This window comes from Thunnus albacares, chromosome 4 (genome assembly GCF_914725855.1).
Source record: "Thunnus albacares chromosome 4, fThuAlb1.1, whole genome shotgun sequence".
Lineage (NCBI taxonomy): Eukaryota > Metazoa > Chordata > Actinopteri > Scombriformes > Scombridae > Thunnus > Thunnus albacares.
Genome location: NC_058109.1, coordinates 19,430,941 through 19,449,893, shown reverse-complemented (window position 1 = coordinate 19,449,893; position 18,953 = coordinate 19,430,941). Strand labels below are relative to the sequence as shown.

General features: G+C 39.4%; 1 protein-coding gene across 1 annotated transcript in view; it reads right to left on the bottom strand.

Annotated features, from left to right (window-relative positions):
- cacna1da (calcium channel, voltage-dependent, L type, alpha 1D subunit, a) overlaps positions 1-18,953 on the bottom strand; it is a 64,848-nt gene that overhangs the window by 8,953 nt on the left and 36,942 nt on the right. The window contains exons 15-38 of the mRNA XM_044347881.1: positions 18,781-18,901; positions 18,517-18,604; positions 18,367-18,397; positions 18,106-18,260; positions 17,869-17,998; positions 15,710-15,769; positions 14,142-14,248; positions 13,947-14,034; positions 13,732-13,839; positions 13,594-13,646; positions 13,357-13,503; positions 12,909-13,110; positions 12,261-12,419; positions 11,004-11,114; positions 10,330-10,413; positions 4,610-4,738; positions 4,452-4,517; positions 4,262-4,353; positions 3,993-4,152; positions 3,418-3,545; positions 3,223-3,319; positions 3,012-3,114; positions 2,730-2,831; positions 917-1,050 (exon numbers count right to left, since the gene is read on the bottom strand). Coding sequence (XP_044203816.1) covers positions 917-1,050; positions 2,730-2,831; positions 3,012-3,114; positions 3,223-3,319; positions 3,418-3,545; positions 3,993-4,152; positions 4,262-4,353; positions 4,452-4,517; positions 4,610-4,738; positions 10,330-10,413; positions 11,004-11,114; positions 12,261-12,419; positions 12,909-13,110; positions 13,357-13,503; positions 13,594-13,646; positions 13,732-13,839; positions 13,947-14,034; positions 14,142-14,248; positions 15,710-15,769; positions 17,869-17,998; positions 18,106-18,260; positions 18,367-18,397; positions 18,517-18,604; positions 18,781-18,901 — 2,655 coding nt within the window. The remainder of the gene's footprint in view (positions 1-916; positions 1,051-2,729; positions 2,832-3,011; positions 3,115-3,222; positions 3,320-3,417; positions 3,546-3,992; positions 4,153-4,261; positions 4,354-4,451; positions 4,518-4,609; positions 4,739-10,329; positions 10,414-11,003; positions 11,115-12,260; positions 12,420-12,908; positions 13,111-13,356; positions 13,504-13,593; positions 13,647-13,731; positions 13,840-13,946; positions 14,035-14,141; positions 14,249-15,709; positions 15,770-17,868; positions 17,999-18,105; positions 18,261-18,366; positions 18,398-18,516; positions 18,605-18,780; positions 18,902-18,953) is intronic.

The window sequence follows — 18,953 nt, the reverse complement described above, 5'->3', positions numbered from 1 at the left end:
CTGTAACCATGACAATAAAAAGGCTAAGCGCTACGGCTGGGACCTTCATCTTACAACTCACATTACGTTATCTGACATCATACAGTCACAACCACACATACTGGGCATACACACACCTGTGCTGGAGTATGCAACACCTGACATTTACGGTACTGACAGACTGTGGGAGATGAGAACACACAGACAGACAAATGTGCTCTCCTGAATGCAACCTGCTGTGAATATTATTTTGCTGAAATGTCTTGTGTAGAATCCAGCTGTGCTTTCTCTCACATACGCTTCAGTGAGTGCAGTAAAAATCACTTTTCCTCCTTTCCTTTCCTTGGTAGGTGTACTTAACCAAAGTAGGATAATATACATTAAGATTTTATTATGAATAAACTAAAAGCTGGTTGCTGGCATGTTTACTGTCTGACAATGATATATGGTGACAGATTGAAGCCATATATCGTACAATATAAGGTAACAGAAATGGCAACAAGCTTTGCATGGGAATTTCATGAGTCGATGAGTGAATTGTGATATTGTGATGCACAGAAAACACATGAAATTATGGCTGGAGACAATGACACACGCTTAACATCAACGTCTGTGATATTTAAAGACACAGAGACACACACTGATAACACAAATAACAGTAACAGATTCATACTGTACACCAAGATCATGAACGTCCTGCTGGATCATAAACCATAACATTAGCACACTTGATGATATTTTAATGAAATGCACAAAGACACATTTTACAAACTTGACTTAACAAAATTACAATGCTCATAAATCCATGTTTTCACACAATTTTCAACAATCTTTCTTGCTTCTTTCATACATAACACATACACACATACACACACACACACACACACACACACACACACACACAGTCAGAGTCGCACTCAAACGCTGTGAGACTCACCTGTAGAGCAATGGCTGTGTTGTTCTGGGAGGGATGTGCACCCACCAGGCCTTCCTCTTTACGTTTCTTGAATTTCCTAAAGTAGTCCTGTATCAGGAAGGTGGCATAGAACTTCCCCACGGTTACCTCATCATCTGAGTGAACAGACCACACAAATGCTTCCTGTGTCAGCAGGTCACTACACACAGCACCATGGAGGGGGAGAGAGAGAGAGACTCTTCTCCTCCCTCTTTCATTTTCCTTCAAACTGTGGCTCCATCGCCTCAGGACTGCAGACAAGTGAGGCACTCTTCAACCCCAACCAATCAAACAATTTAAATTATATACATCCATCTTGATGGTGTATATACTGTACCTCAATGTGCACCACCTGAGATCCTTCGCTGTATTTCAAAAAGAACAAAAAAATCAAATATATGCTACGATGTCTTTACTTTGTGTTTGTGTATCTATGTATCTGAAGAGCTTTTAATGATCCATGTGGGATCTTCTACATTATATGTTTGATTTTAAATTGGATAAATTAATGTTCAAACACCTACAGTATTAATGTGAGTTTTTTTTATAGCAACGAGTTAAGTAATTTCTGTAATTTCTCTTCCCCAATGTTGGGCAATGAAGAGGTGAGAATCAGCAGAATTAAGGTCCAGCAGACTTTAGAACATACAAGATGATTAAAACAATACCGCTAATTTTCAATCTGTGCATTTAGTAGTAACATACACACTTCAAAATAGAAAGACTGTTCCATATTTGGATAATATTTATCTAAAGCAACTGTCATTAATTTACCTTTGAGAAACTTTTTAAAAAAATGCTCAAATAATTTTTGTTGCAGCAGAACCTAATTCTTACTTAAATGTCTAAAAAAGCCATTTACTAGACTACTTTAGCACATGCAAGCAAGCAGAACTACGCATCATATGTGTCAGTATGTTTGCGTGAATTTACCCGCTTATGTTCATGTATGTTTTTTGGTTTAAACGTGTGCTAGTCAGTGAACACTGTAATTGAAACTGCGTATGGGTGTGATCTTGCATGTATTTTGGCCGATTGGATATTTTCTTTTTTTTTTTTTTTGGAAGAGTGTATGCAACAGTGTGTGAGAATCATTCTGAAGCAGGGGTCTGAATCACTTTGAACAAGCACGCTGGGGAGAGAGATCGGAGACAGAGGCAACACTAGTTCCATGCCACCACCCTAAAACAGAACTGCTTCAGAATATTCTGAAGTGCTTCAGAGTTTTGGATACAGAGATATAAAAAATGTGAGGAGAATAAGCTGTGGAAGCTCAAGCAGTGAGAAAAGGACAGAGATTAAGACAACAGAGATAAAGAAGGAGACAGTGAGAGACAGACAGTTAAAGAGAGAGAGAGAGAGAGATTAGTGAGAAAGACAAAGCATGCACTTGCACAATGGTCTAAAAGGCCATGCAAGCCCAAAGCCCAGCAGACAGTCATTGGCCTCCATCAGCATCCAGGGCAGGAGGGAGGAGCGTGGATCAAACACACACGGATAAGAGACACACTGCTGAGGGGGCAACCAGGAGAACATGAGCAGAGCAGAAACAGCACGATACAGCTTTACTTGTGTGTGAGAATCTGACTGGGTGTGTGTTTTATTTTAAGGCATTGAAGGAAAGACCAGTTTTGAGCTTCCTGTAATCTTATGGAAATAGCATGTGGGCAGTATATGGTGTCTATGTGTGATTCTCTGTGCAGGCTGCTTTATCTTGGTTTGTGTGTCAAACTATAACAGAAAGTTTAGGAGGTGTATGTGATTTCATTGACAGACACTGGCCGATTCCACTAACCACCAGCAGGGGGCACCACTTGATCCAGCAGCTTCATGCTGGTTCTCTTCCAGATTTTCTTTATGACGGCCCGCAGCTCTTCGTTGGCTTGCTCCAGATTACCTGCACCACAGGGAGACAAATGTCCCTTAGAAACGAGCACACCAGTTCACAGCCATTTTAAATCAACAAAAGCTTGTAATTACAGGTAACAGAGACCATTAAACTCAGGGACTATATGCTTTAGTATTGTATGTATTCTTAGAGCGGTGCAGTGTGATGTGATTTGTATTCAGTTTATACCTTCTGTTTTTATCTTCAAGGCTGTTCTCACCAGCGCAAACAGAGTGGCGTTAAACATGACTGTGCCGTCACTGTTCAGAGGCATGTTCATGGCTACTAGCCTCTGAAAGAAGAGAGCAGATACAAGACTTTAAAAATGTACAACAGGCCTGCTGAATGTAATTTAAAATGTAAAAGATGTAAATGAGATAATAGAAGAAGGACAGCAGACCTTGCAAGCCACTCTGTGAGGGCACAGTTTGCCGAACCCAAGAGGAGGCTGGATACGACGAAGAAGAGTTACAACATCCAGATGCTTAATTCTGCCCCTGAATGATAAAAAGAAGAAGATGTTAACCGACAGAAACAAACGACTCCACTGAAACATGAATGTGATATGTGTTCAGATAGATAACAAAGCACATACTTGGCCTCTGGGTCGTATTCTGACCAAATTCTCTTGAATTCATCAAGGTGGTGTGGACCAAGAATGGACCAATCACGTGTCAGATAGTCAAAGTTGTCCATGATGACGGCCACAAACAAATTGATAATCTAGAGAGCACAACAAATTGTCTTGCATAATACTTCTTTGTGTTGTGGTTTATTTTCATGTGTTTCTTCAGATGTGAAAAATGTGTCATTGCATAAGATCGTATGACATCAAGCACCTTCATCATTAGACACTGTACATTTTAAGTTTTTTCAACTATAGGTCATATAGGTAAAAATATATTTAAACTACAAACAAAAGTGTAAATATTGGCCTCAGGTTGGCATGTGCAAAGATGTAGACCAAACATTTAGCAATACGTGTTTCAAAGGTTGACATTATTTATACTTTAACCGTGGCAAACAACAGTTTTTCAAAGGTAGAAATATTTCGTAATGCCTTTCATGTTCTACTGATGATGCAATTAGAAAAAGCACAGTAGATAACACTTAGCACAATAAAGTAAATAACTAATGGTTGGCATAACACGGTTTAAATTGTGTTCGTACCAGGAAGGCGCAGAGCATGTAGAAGGTGATGAAGTAAATTATTGCAAATCCACTGCCACACGTCATCTCCTCCCCGGGGTTATAGTCGGACTCTGGGTCACACAGTTTCCCTGGCATACAGGCCAACATGATCTCTTGCCACGCCTCTCCAGTGGCACACCTGGGGAACAGACAGTTAGGACAAACACAAACCAATTACTCAACTATACAGACCCAGAAAAACACTCCATCAATTTCCTGATGACCTCTGACCCTGAAATCTCACTGACCTGAAGAGAAGCAGCACAGCCTGAGGGAAGGTCTGGAAGTTGTTGTTTCTGTTGATGTGTGTGCCATCTACCATTGCAATCTTTCCAAACACCTAAAGGAGAAATATTGCCCGTACGAATACAACTGTAACCGTACCAACTCGGTAAAGATTGAGAGGAAAAATAATTTCAGTCGAGTTTAGTTACCCACCTGCATGCCAATGACAGCGTAGATGAAGAACAGCATGGCTATCAGAAGGGCAACATACGGTAGAGCCTATAAGAGGGGTGAGAAAGTAGAAAAAGATTAACATGATAGACTTTGATACTTCCCTCGGTCACTGATTGAATAATTGTACAAAACCTCACCTGGAAGGATTTGATGAAAGTCCAAAGCAGGGTGCGAATGCCTTCCCCTCTGCTTAGGAGCTTAACCAGCCGCATGACTCGAAAAAGACGGAAAAAGGTGATGGAGATGCGAGCGCTGTCCTCAGTGTTCTGTGAAGAAACAGCCCAGAGTCAGAGGAAGGCACAGCAACAGTTAGTGTAGTGAACGCAGAGCCCCTGGCTGTGTTTCGCAGGATGATGAGGTCTGAACTCGGTACCAGATACATATGGGCTGAGAAAGCAGCACTGCACCTTTATATCACAGGAAATCATTAATGTCTTTTGAGCAAATATAGCTTTGAATTTGTTTTTTTTGTCCAATTATTTTATCCAGCATATATATAGCTCTAGATTTGTACTTTTGATTAAAATATTGAAAATGATTGCAGTGTAGCTGCAGCTGATATGTTTCTGTTAGTCTGCGTCCAAAGCACTGTCAGGAGCCCTGTCACTGTACAGACCTACAAGGGGAGGAAGCAAGGAGGCAAGCATGCTGGAGAAAATCTTGCCATATTTGACAGGACACATCTGCACAAGCATGGCACCCTCAGTCCAGAGTCACTGCATGCGGAGTCACAGTGGGACCAACCCGAAAGGGTCGGCCAGGAGGTTTACAGGTCAGAGCTGGGTGACCTGATCCCAGGGGTCATCCATGGGTCACTACCACACGCAAGAATGGTGGCAGAGACCATGTACCAGTGTCAACAGTACAAACGTGAGGAGCAGCACAAAACCGCTCCCACCTAACAGGACACACAGCGTCACGTTTGAGTGACACCCTCGCCTTAGAAATAACTCCAAACATTTAAGGAAAATGTAAAGCAAAGTTTTTTGAGGATATATGCAAATGAACAAACAGAACAAAAAAGAGAAATAAAAAAAAAAAAGAATGGAAACCTTACCATGAGAACATAAATTGAAATAAGCAATAGATCATAGAAGGTGAAGAAGACAACAGAAAGATACCAAACAAAGAAATGCAAACATAAACATGGCATGGCCCTGACAGGAGGGAGGGGGGTTGGAGCATCTTACCCCCTGCTCATCCACCTGAGGAGCCTCCGTTGGCTTTAAAATCAAAGACCTGTATTAATGACTTGTACAGAGCCCGCAGGTCTCACACACACATTGGGCCAAACACGTAAACATCACATTTTTTATAAAAACAAGTGTTTATCACACAACGCCAGCACACGTCAGTCAAGACGTAGACAGAATGAGTCACTACTCTTCTCACGTACAGTGTAAAACTGACGGGACAAAACTGTCTTATTGTTTCACTATGACAGAGACAAACATTCATTGACACCCTACTGTACATGTATCACTGTCTATATACACTTAATGTAATGAGAGACATAAAACATTATCTTAACACTTTAAAAGACTGCCACAAAACGAGTTTACAGTTTAACATTCCTATGTGGGACTTAACAAATTACATGTCAGACTGACAAAACAACATGAAGTTACTTAAATACTGAGTAACATGTAAGACTGGAACACAACTTTATCGCTCCCCGGTGTAATGGTCATAACTGATGAGTTTAAATGGATTTTATGGCTAAGATGCTTGGCGAGCTTTGGACAATGTTAATGAGAGGCTAACTGACTGACATAACAAATGTTATGAATTCATGTCATGACAAAGGCATAAAAGTCTGCTATTTTAACAGAGCCTCGACTCCTAACTAAAGCTTTATTTTTCCTGTTTCTCATATAGATTCAAGCAAATAGACTTGACTGGACAAAAGTCATACATTGTGTGCATAATGCATCATTAATGGCATCCATCAAAGGCTGCCATCTCACCCTCTTCTGGGCTGTAATGACTTACCGGTAAATCAAGTATTTTGAAAACAATGTTTTTTTAAGTAGCTTGAAATGAAAATGCTTGCTGATCGAAATAAGACTGAACATAATAAAATAATTTGAACTGCACAGTCGCTCACTCAGGTTCACACCCATACACAGTTATTGTTTGCAATTCATGTCAATAACAGTACATAACAGGGTATTAGCAGTATTCAGCGAGCATTTGTACAAACAGAAAGAGTCCAGGTGCAACATAAAAATAGAAACATCTATCATAGTGGTGGTTAGATTAAACCTGTATAATGATAATGAGATTACTCGACACTGAAAAGGCCTATAGAGAATATCAGAAAGCAGAACTCGGCACAGAAAACAAAGACATGTTCCAGACAGATATGGCTTCATTCAAATCCCTCAGCACAATACTTCACAGTCCGTCTGTATGAGGTGCAGAATGGGCAGAAATGATAAAATGTAGAATTAGCTCGAGGAGGTTCTTTAGGTAATCCTGGCCACAGCGTTGATGGAGCATGCGTTCAGCATTGCCACGTTGCTGGGAAGCACTGCACGCACACGCAAGACATTTGGATGATGAGGAGCAATTTGTGAACTCATAGCAATGCAGCAACTCATGCATGTCAGTAGTGCCCCGCAACAAAACTGCCATAGCAGGGCGCTCTCACAGTCTGGTGCAGAAAGAGGTGATTGAACAACAGAGAGGGAGAGAGAGAAACAGAGAGGAAACCAGAGATAGAGACCAAAACTGGGACAGAAAGTGAAACCAGACAGATTGAGTCATACTGAACTGGGAAAAGGAGGAAAGACAGAGAGATGTAAAGAGGGAGAGAGTTACTGTACAAGTGTTCATGCACCTGACTGGAGTCTACACACCTGCGCTACACATGAGCTCCATTCTGAGCTCCATTCTGAGCTTTAAGAGCTCACTACAGGAAGACAGAACAAAACACAGAGACAATCACTCACAGAGACACAAACACAAGATCATCAAAGAACCTCAAACTCAGCTGCAGTAAACCACCATCAGTGTAAACGTTCAGAAATCAGGACTAATTTAGTGTCTTCCGATCCGCTGAGGAATTTTTAGTTCACAGAATCTTACCTGAGAACTGCACAGAGAAAGAATAGACTTTTTCTTTCATTTGTGGATTATAACTGAAGCATAGTCTAGAAAAAACTTTGATTTCCATACAAGTTACTTTGTGACTTGATCTGTTTTCCCTAATATTGATGCCTTATATCAGCCGTATGTGAAGCCACAGTGGCCTACACAACTTTAAGGAAAGTAAATGATGATACTTTTTTAAAAAATCTCATCAAGAATTTCTCAAGCAGATTGAGCTTTGCAGATGTTATACAGATGTTGACCTTAATGTTGTGTAGGTTGGACATTTCCAAGCAGCTCTGAGCTCCAGGGCCATTCTGTCTGGAGGTAAAGATCGAGGGGTATGGCAAGAGAGAAAAGGCAAGCTTCACAAGGCTCTATGGAAAAAACTGACCGGAGGGGAATGGAGCGGGTGGCCGAGCGCCATCTGTGAGAGGCGGGACATGGAAAGGATGTTAGGTAATGAGGTGAATGGCTGATGCTTCCCAGCATGCATTTGGAGAGGTCACAGTTGTCAGGCAAGAAACATAACAAAAACAAGACTCATGACTGGAATGGATAAAGGCAGGCACGTAGCAAAAAACAATGATTTAAAAAGCAAAGCCATCATAGATCAGCTATTACAAACGATTAAATGGAACCAGAATGATTTAGTCACACAAAGAGCAACAACTGCATGCAACGCAAACCAGAAATAAGTGTAGGTTATGTATGAAAGTTACCTCACAAGAACCACTATAAAAGCCCTTGTGACATCAACATCATGTCCCAACATTCAAAACACACACGTACGTATAGTACATACCCACTCATACATACAGCACGCCCTAAAGTACATACTGTACACACGTAAAACACACATGCATGACAATTAATAACCCATACACGCCGCCGTATGTTTTAAACAAAGTTAGTGCTTGTTTATACACTCATGCAGACACATATTTTGAAACTGAGAAGACACAGAAAACATGAAATATAACTCCAGAAAAACAGCACTGCAGCTCAAGACACAGGAGCACTCAGAGGGGGAAAGGGGGGGGGGGGGGGGCAGGTTGAGCAGTGAGTCTTTGGTACACTGCACCTATAACAAGCACCATCATCAGCATAACTATTCCTAGGAAACTTGAAACTGGGTCTCTCACCATTCCTGGTGTTTGTTTGTGTCTTGGACTACAAATCTGAACATCTTTACCATTTTGCACCAGTTGAACTCAAAGCATAACACAAGAAAGTGGACGTTTAGTCTTTGTTTTAGGTGTTTTGTGCAGAGCCAGGTCATAAAGAGAAGAGTATTTTTGTCGTTGGTAGTAAAATAGAGAAGAAGTCATCTACTATTTTATCGAGACTTGACATGAATTTTCTAAGTGAATTACTGACTTTGATCAACTAAATTAAGCTTTCAATTAAAATTAAATCCATGTGTTACTGTACTGCAAAATTACAAATATCTATTTTTTGCCCAAGTCAATAAAGCATCACATAACTAATTAAGTTTTTAATCCATTCGCACTATAAAGGGGTCCCGAAGATAAAGTTGTTATAAACAATAGGTTACACACATACAACAGTTTCGTTCATTGCCATACTTGCCTCTACAAGTTTCTATGGAAACAAAATGAACAAAAGTAAGAATTAGACAACCTGCTCTGAACTAAATACAGGCCTCTATTCACAAAGAAATCTGAGAGGCGGTCACAATCAGCATGTTTTTCACAAATTTTGTCATAATTCCTGCAACAAACAGTTACTGAAACACAGTGACATTAAGACATGGAGAAGAAGCAATATTTCAACAACACAGACTAGTAGATTAAATCAGATGTAGCACTGATAACAAGAGGACATTGATTGAAGTCAAACTGAAGCTTTACAGAATAAGCTGATGGCTCTTTAAAAAACAAAAAATGTCTTGTAAATATGTAACGTAATGTAAAGTTTTAGCACACTCAGGAGGCTAGTTTAGCAGATACCATTTTAAAGTGGAAGTTACAACTGAACAAACTAAAGCAGATGATGATTGCCAAATGTTACATTTGTCTATTTTTTTTTTTTCCACTTTTTTCTATTTTTTCTGCTTTTCTTTGTGAAATACTACATATTTTCACCTCTTAAGGGCTGTAAAATCCTACAAATTAAAAAATCAGAGAAGGAAAAATCACTCTCCTGTTGATCTGCTCAAAACTCTCATCATGAAGGTCACAAGTAGTTTCATTTCAAGAGGCAACAAGCCAAAAAGGTTACTACACTAGAGGATAATCAAATTTCAACAAATAATTCTGGTCATTGCCATGTGGCTTTCCTGTCAGGCTTCAGTTAAACTGGGAAGTCAGAAAAAAGTAGTACTCACATTAACTTCAGTGATAGCAATATCGACGACGCTACCGACAACAATTAAGGCATCAAATGTGTTCCAAGCATCAGCGAAATAGTGCTGTTGTTAATGCACGACATGACATGTAAAGGTGAAGATGGGAATGAAAGAGAGAGGCAGAGAGAATCAGTGAGGAGGTGAAGGAAACAGAATCAGACAGATGAGGGAAGAATAGAAAATGAGAGGAAGACAGGGAATGAGTCAAAGGATTTAGTGAAATGGCAGGATGAGGGAGGACAAAAAGAGAGAAAAAAGAGACAGTATTAAGAGAAATCAGATAAGAAGTCAGAAATCTAAGTCCTGCTCTGAAAGTCTGCGGTGTGAGCCGAGATGGCTGGAACAGAGAGAGGTCAGAGAGTGGTGGAGCCAGTTAAAGCTGAGCTTACTTACATCGATCTCACTGAGAACAATGTCTACTATGCTGCCAATCACAACCAGGGCGTCGAACACGTTCCAGGCATCTCCAAAATAGCCCTAAACGAGGTTGAGCGAGCAGTGGGCAAGTTGTATGCAGCAATAACAAAAAGTCTTTACTCTCACACTGAAATTTAGATCCACTTATGCTGGTAATTTAAAACACACAAGAACCTCTGCAAGCTACTCGAGCTGAAAGGCTCATTATTATAGTGCACTGAGCTGCAGAGCACCAGATCTAATTGATGTTGATTCTAATATTACATGCAAAATCACTGCTGCCAAAAACTTGACAAACAGCAAGGGATGTTTTAGCAAAAAGTCAGCACTGCACCCCACACTGTCTCTTACTAGCATCCTGTCCTTCTTCTCAACACACAGCTGTTGGCCAGCAAGTCACGTCGAGGGGAAAATGAAAAAATATTCACAGACTCATCAATATTTCCACGTTCACATGTGCTGCTCTGTTCTTCAACATTTAGAAATAAAGCTCTGTATCAATAAATGTATGCTAAAATTGGATATGTGTGTGTGTGTGAATGTGTGTGTGTGTTTTAAGTGCAGGTATTTGTGTATCTATTTGAGTTAATGTGTGTGTGTGTGATCTGCTGGAAGTAGTTGTGTGTGAAGACATGTGTGGGACGACTCACCCTGGGTTTGAAAGCAATGAGTTTGAGAACCATTTCCACAGTGAAGACAGCGGTGAAGACCATATTGAGAATGTCCATTACATAGTTAAAGAGTGCCGACTGGCCGTAGTGCTGCAGAGAAGACAGGAACAGTTAAAGAAAACTGAGATGCTATTAGTTTTATAGGCAAATAATTAATACAAAACAAAGATATTAGCTAGGGAGATGGAAAAATAAACAACATATGTAAGAATAAGAATAATAATAAGAATAAGATAATTGTTTCATAATGACAAATTCATTTTCTGAAAAGTCTAATTTTTGAAGTTATGTGTATATTTTTTGTGATTACAACATTCTTTGTGGGTTTTTTTTGAAAAAAACAAACAAAAACAAAACAATCTGTGAAAACTGGTAAATGAAAAGCTTTCAGCTGACAAGTATTTTCATTATCAAGTAATCTGCCAATTATTTTCTCGATTAATCATTTGGTCAATAAAACATCAGTAAACGTCCATCACAATATCCCAGTGCACAAGATAACATCATCAAATGTCTTATTTTGTCTAGTCCAAAACTCCCAAATATCAAATGTACAAAAAAGAATAACCAAGACCTATTTGAGAGCCTTGAACCATCAAATGTTTAACATTTTTGCTTGAGAAATTAGTTAAACAATTACTCGAATATCAAAATAGTTAGATAAATTTTCTGTTGATCGACTAATTGTTCCAGCTCTACTTTCAGCCCATTTATCTCTTTGTCCTCAGGTCAGCTTTCATTACTGTTTACCACAGTGTCTTTCTTGAGACTTCCAGCGGGGCACGCCAAAGTTGAAAATTTCATAACAAATATCACAAAAACTGCACACATGCTGAAGTAATTATGGCAGTTAAGAAGGCAGAAAGTTGGCAGTTAAGTTATTTATCACAAAATAACATTCTTAGAGACTGGTGCATCTATAATGATGAAAATATTTTTTGGTACATAACATGGACTCATGGACCGGTGATTGATACTTTATAATAGACTCAAATGAATGTGTAAACTATAAATAAATGAATTATTAATTGATCATAATACCACATTCTCATAAGTTTTATTAAATGTCTACTTTTTTCTCAACCTCTTCTTTCAAACTAAATAAACAAATTTAAAATAACCTGTGAATAAATCTGATCACCTTTGCATCAAACCATCATACAGCACTAGAACAACAGACACTCATTTCTTCACGGAGCTGGTTGGTTTTATGGGTGTAATGACTTGATGTCTTACCTGTACAGCCAGGCAGAGTGTGTTAAGCATGATGAGCACAAACATGATGTACTCAAACCCAGTGGAGTTCACCACATACCAGAACTTGTACTGGTATGGGTTTTTGGGGATGTACCTCCTCAGTGGACGCGCCTTAAGAGCGTACTCCACACATTGACGCTGCACAGAAACACATGAACTTGGTTTTTATGCAAGATACTGATATTTGACAGACAAATGTTATGAGCATAGATCATAAAAATGATACTAATAAAAAGTAATAGCCCAACAGAACCATCAGATCCTCTTCGTCCATCAAAATAGAGGATGATTTTATTCATTCAGTAAATCCTTAAATCCTTAACGATAAATTATTATTATCATTAAAACCTTGCTGCTATGAGTTTTAATGCAGCTTACAAAGTTACTGTGGAAGTTTGGTTCAGGAGTTTATCAGAAAAAATATTGCATTTAGTAGTAGTATTGGATTTAATAAGCATTTTGCAGGTACTTAAAGATCTCCTTATTGTATCATTTGATCAAGATCCCTCATCTCTGTGCCAAGCTTTTATCAATACACTGTAACACACACACACACACACACACACACACACACACACACACACACTGCCTCTCACACCCACACTTTGTGAACCTGCTGACTCTGACCTGGTTCTTGTCGAGTTCACAGTTTTTGTACTCTTTCTCTCCTTGTTCCTGAAATGTGACGATCACAAAACCTACAAAGATGTTCATCATAAAGAAAGCAATGATGATGATGTAGATGATGAAGAAGATGGAAATCTCCACTCGGTAGTTGTAAATGGGACCAAGGTTCTCCCTGTTGGAGTCGATGGCCTTGTATAGCAACCTGAGAAGAGACGACAGAGAGAGAGGATGAGCTGCAGCTGCAACAGTTTCTCTTAACAATTATCATCTGTGTCACTTGTTTGTTTCTCTCTTTGTGCACTTTGAGCTGCATCTTGTGTATGAAATGTGCCTCACAAACAAAATGTTATTTTAAATCCTTACATGCTCTGGGTAAATGTTTAGATTTGACTTCTCAAATAATAATTTCAAAGCTTTAATACGGGGGAGTAAAAAGTGTGAATCTTACGCTGGCCAGCCTTCAAAAGTAGACACAGTGAACAGAGCCATCATGGCCATGAGGACGTTGTCAAAGTTGAATTCACTGTTGTGCCACAGTCGTTTGTGGATGGTTGGCTGGTTCACATCTCCATCCTTATACAAGATGAACGTGCCCCTTTGAGAAAATGACATAATTCATGAAGGTTAAGTCGCAAACCACGATGCAAGTAATTTGTAGCACTGGTACAAGACATTTAAAACTAACTTGCACTCTTCTGGGTGGGACTTTGCTTCATCCGTGCAGCGATAGAATTTTCCCTGTGAATGAAAAAAAAAAATTCTAATGATTCATAAATATACTTTTGACTAAATATCTAAATATCATGTGTAAAGTGCTGCTGACCTTAAATAGCTGCACCCCTATACAGGCGAACATGAACTGGAGCAGAGTGGTGACAATCATGATGTTACCAATTGTTCTGATGGCCACAAACACACACTGCACCACATGCTGTAAGACAGAGAGACATACATTTTTTTGTATTCATACAGAAGAGTCTCAGAGTGGTGGTTATTAGTGTGGACAAGCTGCAGGGCGGCTCTGTGATGAAGCCGCACCTTCAGGCCTTTGGCTCTGTTGATGGCTCTCAGGGGTCGAAGAACACGAAGGACCCTAAGAATCTTCACCACTGAGATGGCCGAGGACCTAAATGATGAAAACAAATTTACAGAGTGTCATTTAAGTTAAACTGTTCTGCATCTTTGCTGTTTGTACAACAATCAGGAGGCAAATGTGTCTGCGTTTGTACTCACTGAATGCCAAAGGAGACAAGGGAAACCCCGACCACTAACAAGTCCAGGAGGTTGAAGTAATTCCTACAGAAGGCTCCTTTATGGAGAAAAGCTCCATATGTCGTCATCTGAGAAGAGAACAGAAGAAGTTAGAGAAGCAAATAGCAAAGAAAAAACACATATTTCATCCGCACTAGACACACAAATAGTGTTACACTTACACACCACACCTCAGAGGACACAGACACACACACTGTGCAAACATATTAGAATAGGAAAAACATATGCTCACATATACAGCACTCACCAGCTTTCAGTCAAACACACACACACACACACACTCTCCACACTCTTGTAGATCACTCTGATTTGGGGTGGCGAGCTCAGAGCAGTGAAACAGGAGGCTAAATCTACTGTTGCCACCCCCACGGCCCTTAACTACATGAATGTAGTAGTAAGTCATTCATTTCACAATCTACTATGGGATGAGGCAATAAAACATGCATTTTGTTGCCATGATGTTGGGGATATTTACTACCTGCAAGAGCTCTAGTTATAGTGATTGGAAAGTAGAAATGGCCTTACTGTCACATTCATGTGGACCGTCATCTTAAAGCACATTCCATTATGTTCTTTAATAGTTCAGAATAAGGGGAAGCAGCTCCCAATTAAAACTTCAGAGTTCAGCAGGCAGAGAAGAAAAACCAGCCAAAATAACTCTTCTTCAAATAATAAAAGTAAAGGATTAATTTTCCGAGTGCAATTAAATGTGGAGTCCTGCAGGGAGTCAGAGAGAGGAGAGTGCTAACCAAGAGCATTTGAGAATTTCTGAGTCAAACAGCGATGGGTTTTGTAGGTTTTAGCCCAAGTGGCTGCAGAGATAACTCCACATTTCTATGCACTCAGTCAGGGAAAGCAGACTGAACCATGCTCGGCAGGAACATGGTTGGTTTTGCCCCCTCTTTTATGGGTAAACTGAAGAGCAGTCAGTACGACTGGAGTTGACTTTACGTCTTTGAACACTTCCCTGAAACTCAAACTCAACTCAGCCAATGCCTTGACGATGTCTGAACAGCCCATTAAAATTTGTTGCATCGCACAAAGGGTTGCATCATGTTTTACATATCTGCATCATCAAAATCATTTCAGCGATGACTGCCCGAATGACGTGACACCCATGTGAGTATAATGTAATGTTGATGTGATGTTTCCTTCCCCCAACATGAGTTCTTTGATTAGTGTAATTTGAACAATTCTTGTGTTCGTGTTTGTGTGTGCAAAGTAGCAACTAACAACTCCAATATTTGTTTTTTTTTTTGCTTTTTAAAAGAGGTGCCATGAAGAAAAAAGTAAATAAGAGAAAGGAAACAAACAAGCCAGGTTGTACTGAGTGGCAGGTGACACACAAGGAGAGAATGCAGCAAGGCTCTCGTTGTCATTTAAGGGGTTACCTTCAATACGATCTCAAATGTAAACATACTAGTGAAGACATAATCTGCATAGCCTAGGACCTGGAAGGCAACGAGACGTTTGGAGTGTTATTGGGGTGTGGTTAGTCACAGCACGGACAGGGGACACAGGACATTTACCTTCAAAACGATCTCAACAGTAAAGATAGCCGTGAAAGCATAGTCAAAGTAACCAAGTATCTGCAAAAAGCAACGTACATGTTTAACAAAGACAGTTCATTGTGCAGCTTCATACATCATATGAAAACAAAATGAATGAAAAAAAAACATTTGAAGCATTTTCTGGAAAGAGTTTGTGGGAGTAAACGTCACACAGTAATGTTGTAATTATTTTCAAAAAGGTATCCAGTGACTAGTTAATATGACAAAAGGTGGTTTCAGTATCACATTTCTTATGCCAAACATATCATAAATTAACCATAGTAATGCTAGTGGTCACATAAAATCATTACAATGCACTATTGAAACACACAGATCACTAGGGTGAAGGTTGACTTACAGGACTGTACCAGTGCTTTTGCTGTTTTAGCTCATGAAATACAAATTGCATGTTCTTTACATTATTGCCAACCAAAGTGTACCAAGAAAGAGAGCTAGAAATTTATTCCAGCACAACATAGAAAATTGACACCAGCTTAAACTTATAATGAAAATGAAATCAAACCCTATTTTTGATACTATTTATGGTCAGTATTTATAGCTGTTCGATGTATTTACATTCAGTAATTACCTTTCTACACAGTAATTTTCATTGTCAGTGGAGGAGTCCACATTTCCTGCGTATTATTCAAATGGCCTAATTACGCACGAGGGATTCACAGATAAACAATGCATGCATGTAATCAAGTGTTACTGTTTCTAATTTTATCTAATTAATATCAGGCTCTCTGTTTTCCCTTCATTGTCTTTATGCTGCCCCAATACTGTATTAAGTTACTGCTAATGCAAACCCAATATTTCCCTCCAGTCATGGCATGAAGGAAAAAGGCCATTTAATTGAATGTTCATTAAAACAAGGTGAGTTTGTTTGGCTGCACTGTTAATAGACACACCAGCTGCTCTTCTGTTGTTCTGTTTTTCGATAAAGTAGCTGCCCAAGGAGTGTTTGCTGCCCCCTGAATTTCACTAAATCTTTAGGATCATAACTTGATCACACAGTCAGTAATACATCTCTGTTAAAATTCGATTGCCTTAACTTTATATAAAAGTTACGTTGTCCTCAACGAGTTGATGCAGGCACTACTTAAAAATAACACTTCTTTATAGTGCATTCAAGGGCACACTGACTTCTAAGTTGAATGAGTCACCTGCTAAAAAGCATTGCATTGTTTTTGGAAAAGCAGTTCCAAGAGACAAACAATATTGTCAAAAGGAAAATGTGAATGGTTGTTTCATGGATTTAAAAGGTTGCTGTTGAGTATTAAACCCCTAAATCATGAATGCTGGAACAGACCAGCTGGAGCAGGGTGACTAGATGTCCCCTTTAAATATAGACAGCCCATATTTTCAAGCATTTGTCCTGGTGTTGTGACAGGAACTGTCTTTGCTCTGGCAATAGCACCTAATTTATGTTAAAATAAACTGCAAGTAATGTGAAGTGTGTCCTCAAGCCAGAGCTAAGGACAGGATAGATGATGTAGATGTTGTAGAAGAAAAGGAGCTCTGGCAGAATGATAAATGGGAGGACTCACACACTTTATAGACATACACAACATCTTTATTGATACCAGTAAAATTATGTGATTTTTCTGATGACAGCCTTTTAACATCTATAATCACATTTTTGTTGCTTCGCTGAAAATGATGTGAAGTAAATAACTTTTTCAATTAATGTTGTTGTCCTAAACAGATCTCATGTTGCCATTGTTCTGAATATCAAATCATTTTAAATACAGTACCAGTCGACAGTTTGGACACACTTTCCCATTCCCTTGAATGAGAAAGTGTATCCAAACTTTTGACTGGTACTGTAAATGTTATAAGAAACACTGACTTTAAGGTTAGAAATCAATGTAAAAAAATCATTGTGGTGTGTGCTTTGGAAAAAAGGTCAGTAGTAATGCAAAGTATGCAAGTTTTAGTAAATGGGCTAAAACATGCAAAACCACCAGTGTGGTCAGTCATTTAAAGGACCAAAGACAAAGAATTATGACACTAAAGAACCTCAAAATGTTAAACTAACATTACAACCAGAAAAGTAGTTTATTAATAATGTCACTTTGCACACTTATCTTTGCTGGGAGCAATAAAAACATTTCTGTAGAGAGTAAAAGACTTACAATATTGCGAGCTGAGAAGTTTCGTATCGGATCCTCAGCAGCGAGAGAGACAGAGCTGAGCATGATGAACACCAGGATGAGATTGGTGAATATGTGGTGATTGATGAGTTTGTGGCAAAACACACGAACCCTGGAGCAGAAAGGAACACAGCACAGCACAAGACCCCAGTGTGACATCAGACACAACCTGTGTGTACGTATCCATATGTGTACAGTCTGTCTGCCGCTCTTTCTTACGGGTTTGTGTTGCTGAAGATGAAGAAGGCACTTCCCTCTGGGATAGGAGTGATCTTCTCCTTCTTTACCAGCTCAGAGATGACTGGCCGAGGCCCCGATGGAACTTCAGGGTCTTCCTCCTCTGCTGCAGTGTCGTCAATGTCCTCCTCTTCTTCCTTAAAATAGAAAGTATGCAGTGTGTGTGTCAGCCTATATAACTCCCCAAACTGTTACAGTTACTTTATGATTTGAAGCTCAGTGTTTGAAAGAGATAAAGAATACCTTGTCATCTTTTTCATCTTCCTTTTTGTCCCTGGAATGAGCAGAGGTATTTTCATCACTGACAGAACACTGTTGCTACCATTCAAGCATTTAAAACTAACATTTGAAATATTAATATTTATCACAGAGCGTCAACAGCAAAGCTGTCACCCTTTTTTGTCTCCATCATCTGTGTTGAGAGACTCTGCATCTGCCAAGTTGTCCACAGCAATAGCCAAGAAGACATTCAGGAGGATATCTGAGCAAAGTGTGCAGTAAAGGAAAGTTTGAATTGGCAATGTAATTTATACTAGTAATAATAATGCAGCAATAAACTAACACCACATGCTTGCACAGTAACAGGAAGAAGCCCAGGATGTGATACTGCGTGTATGTAGCAGCTACAGGTGTGTCAGTATCAGTGAGAGAGGATACAGTTTCCACAGATGAAAAGGATGATGAAGTAAAAGCACACGATCATCCCAGAAGAGGAAGGGCCTCCGTATGCCATGATCCCATCATACATGACAGCGTTCCAGTCTTCTCCGGTCAAAATCTGAATGAGTGATACAGTGATACACAAAGAACACATTTTCACATGCTCCAAC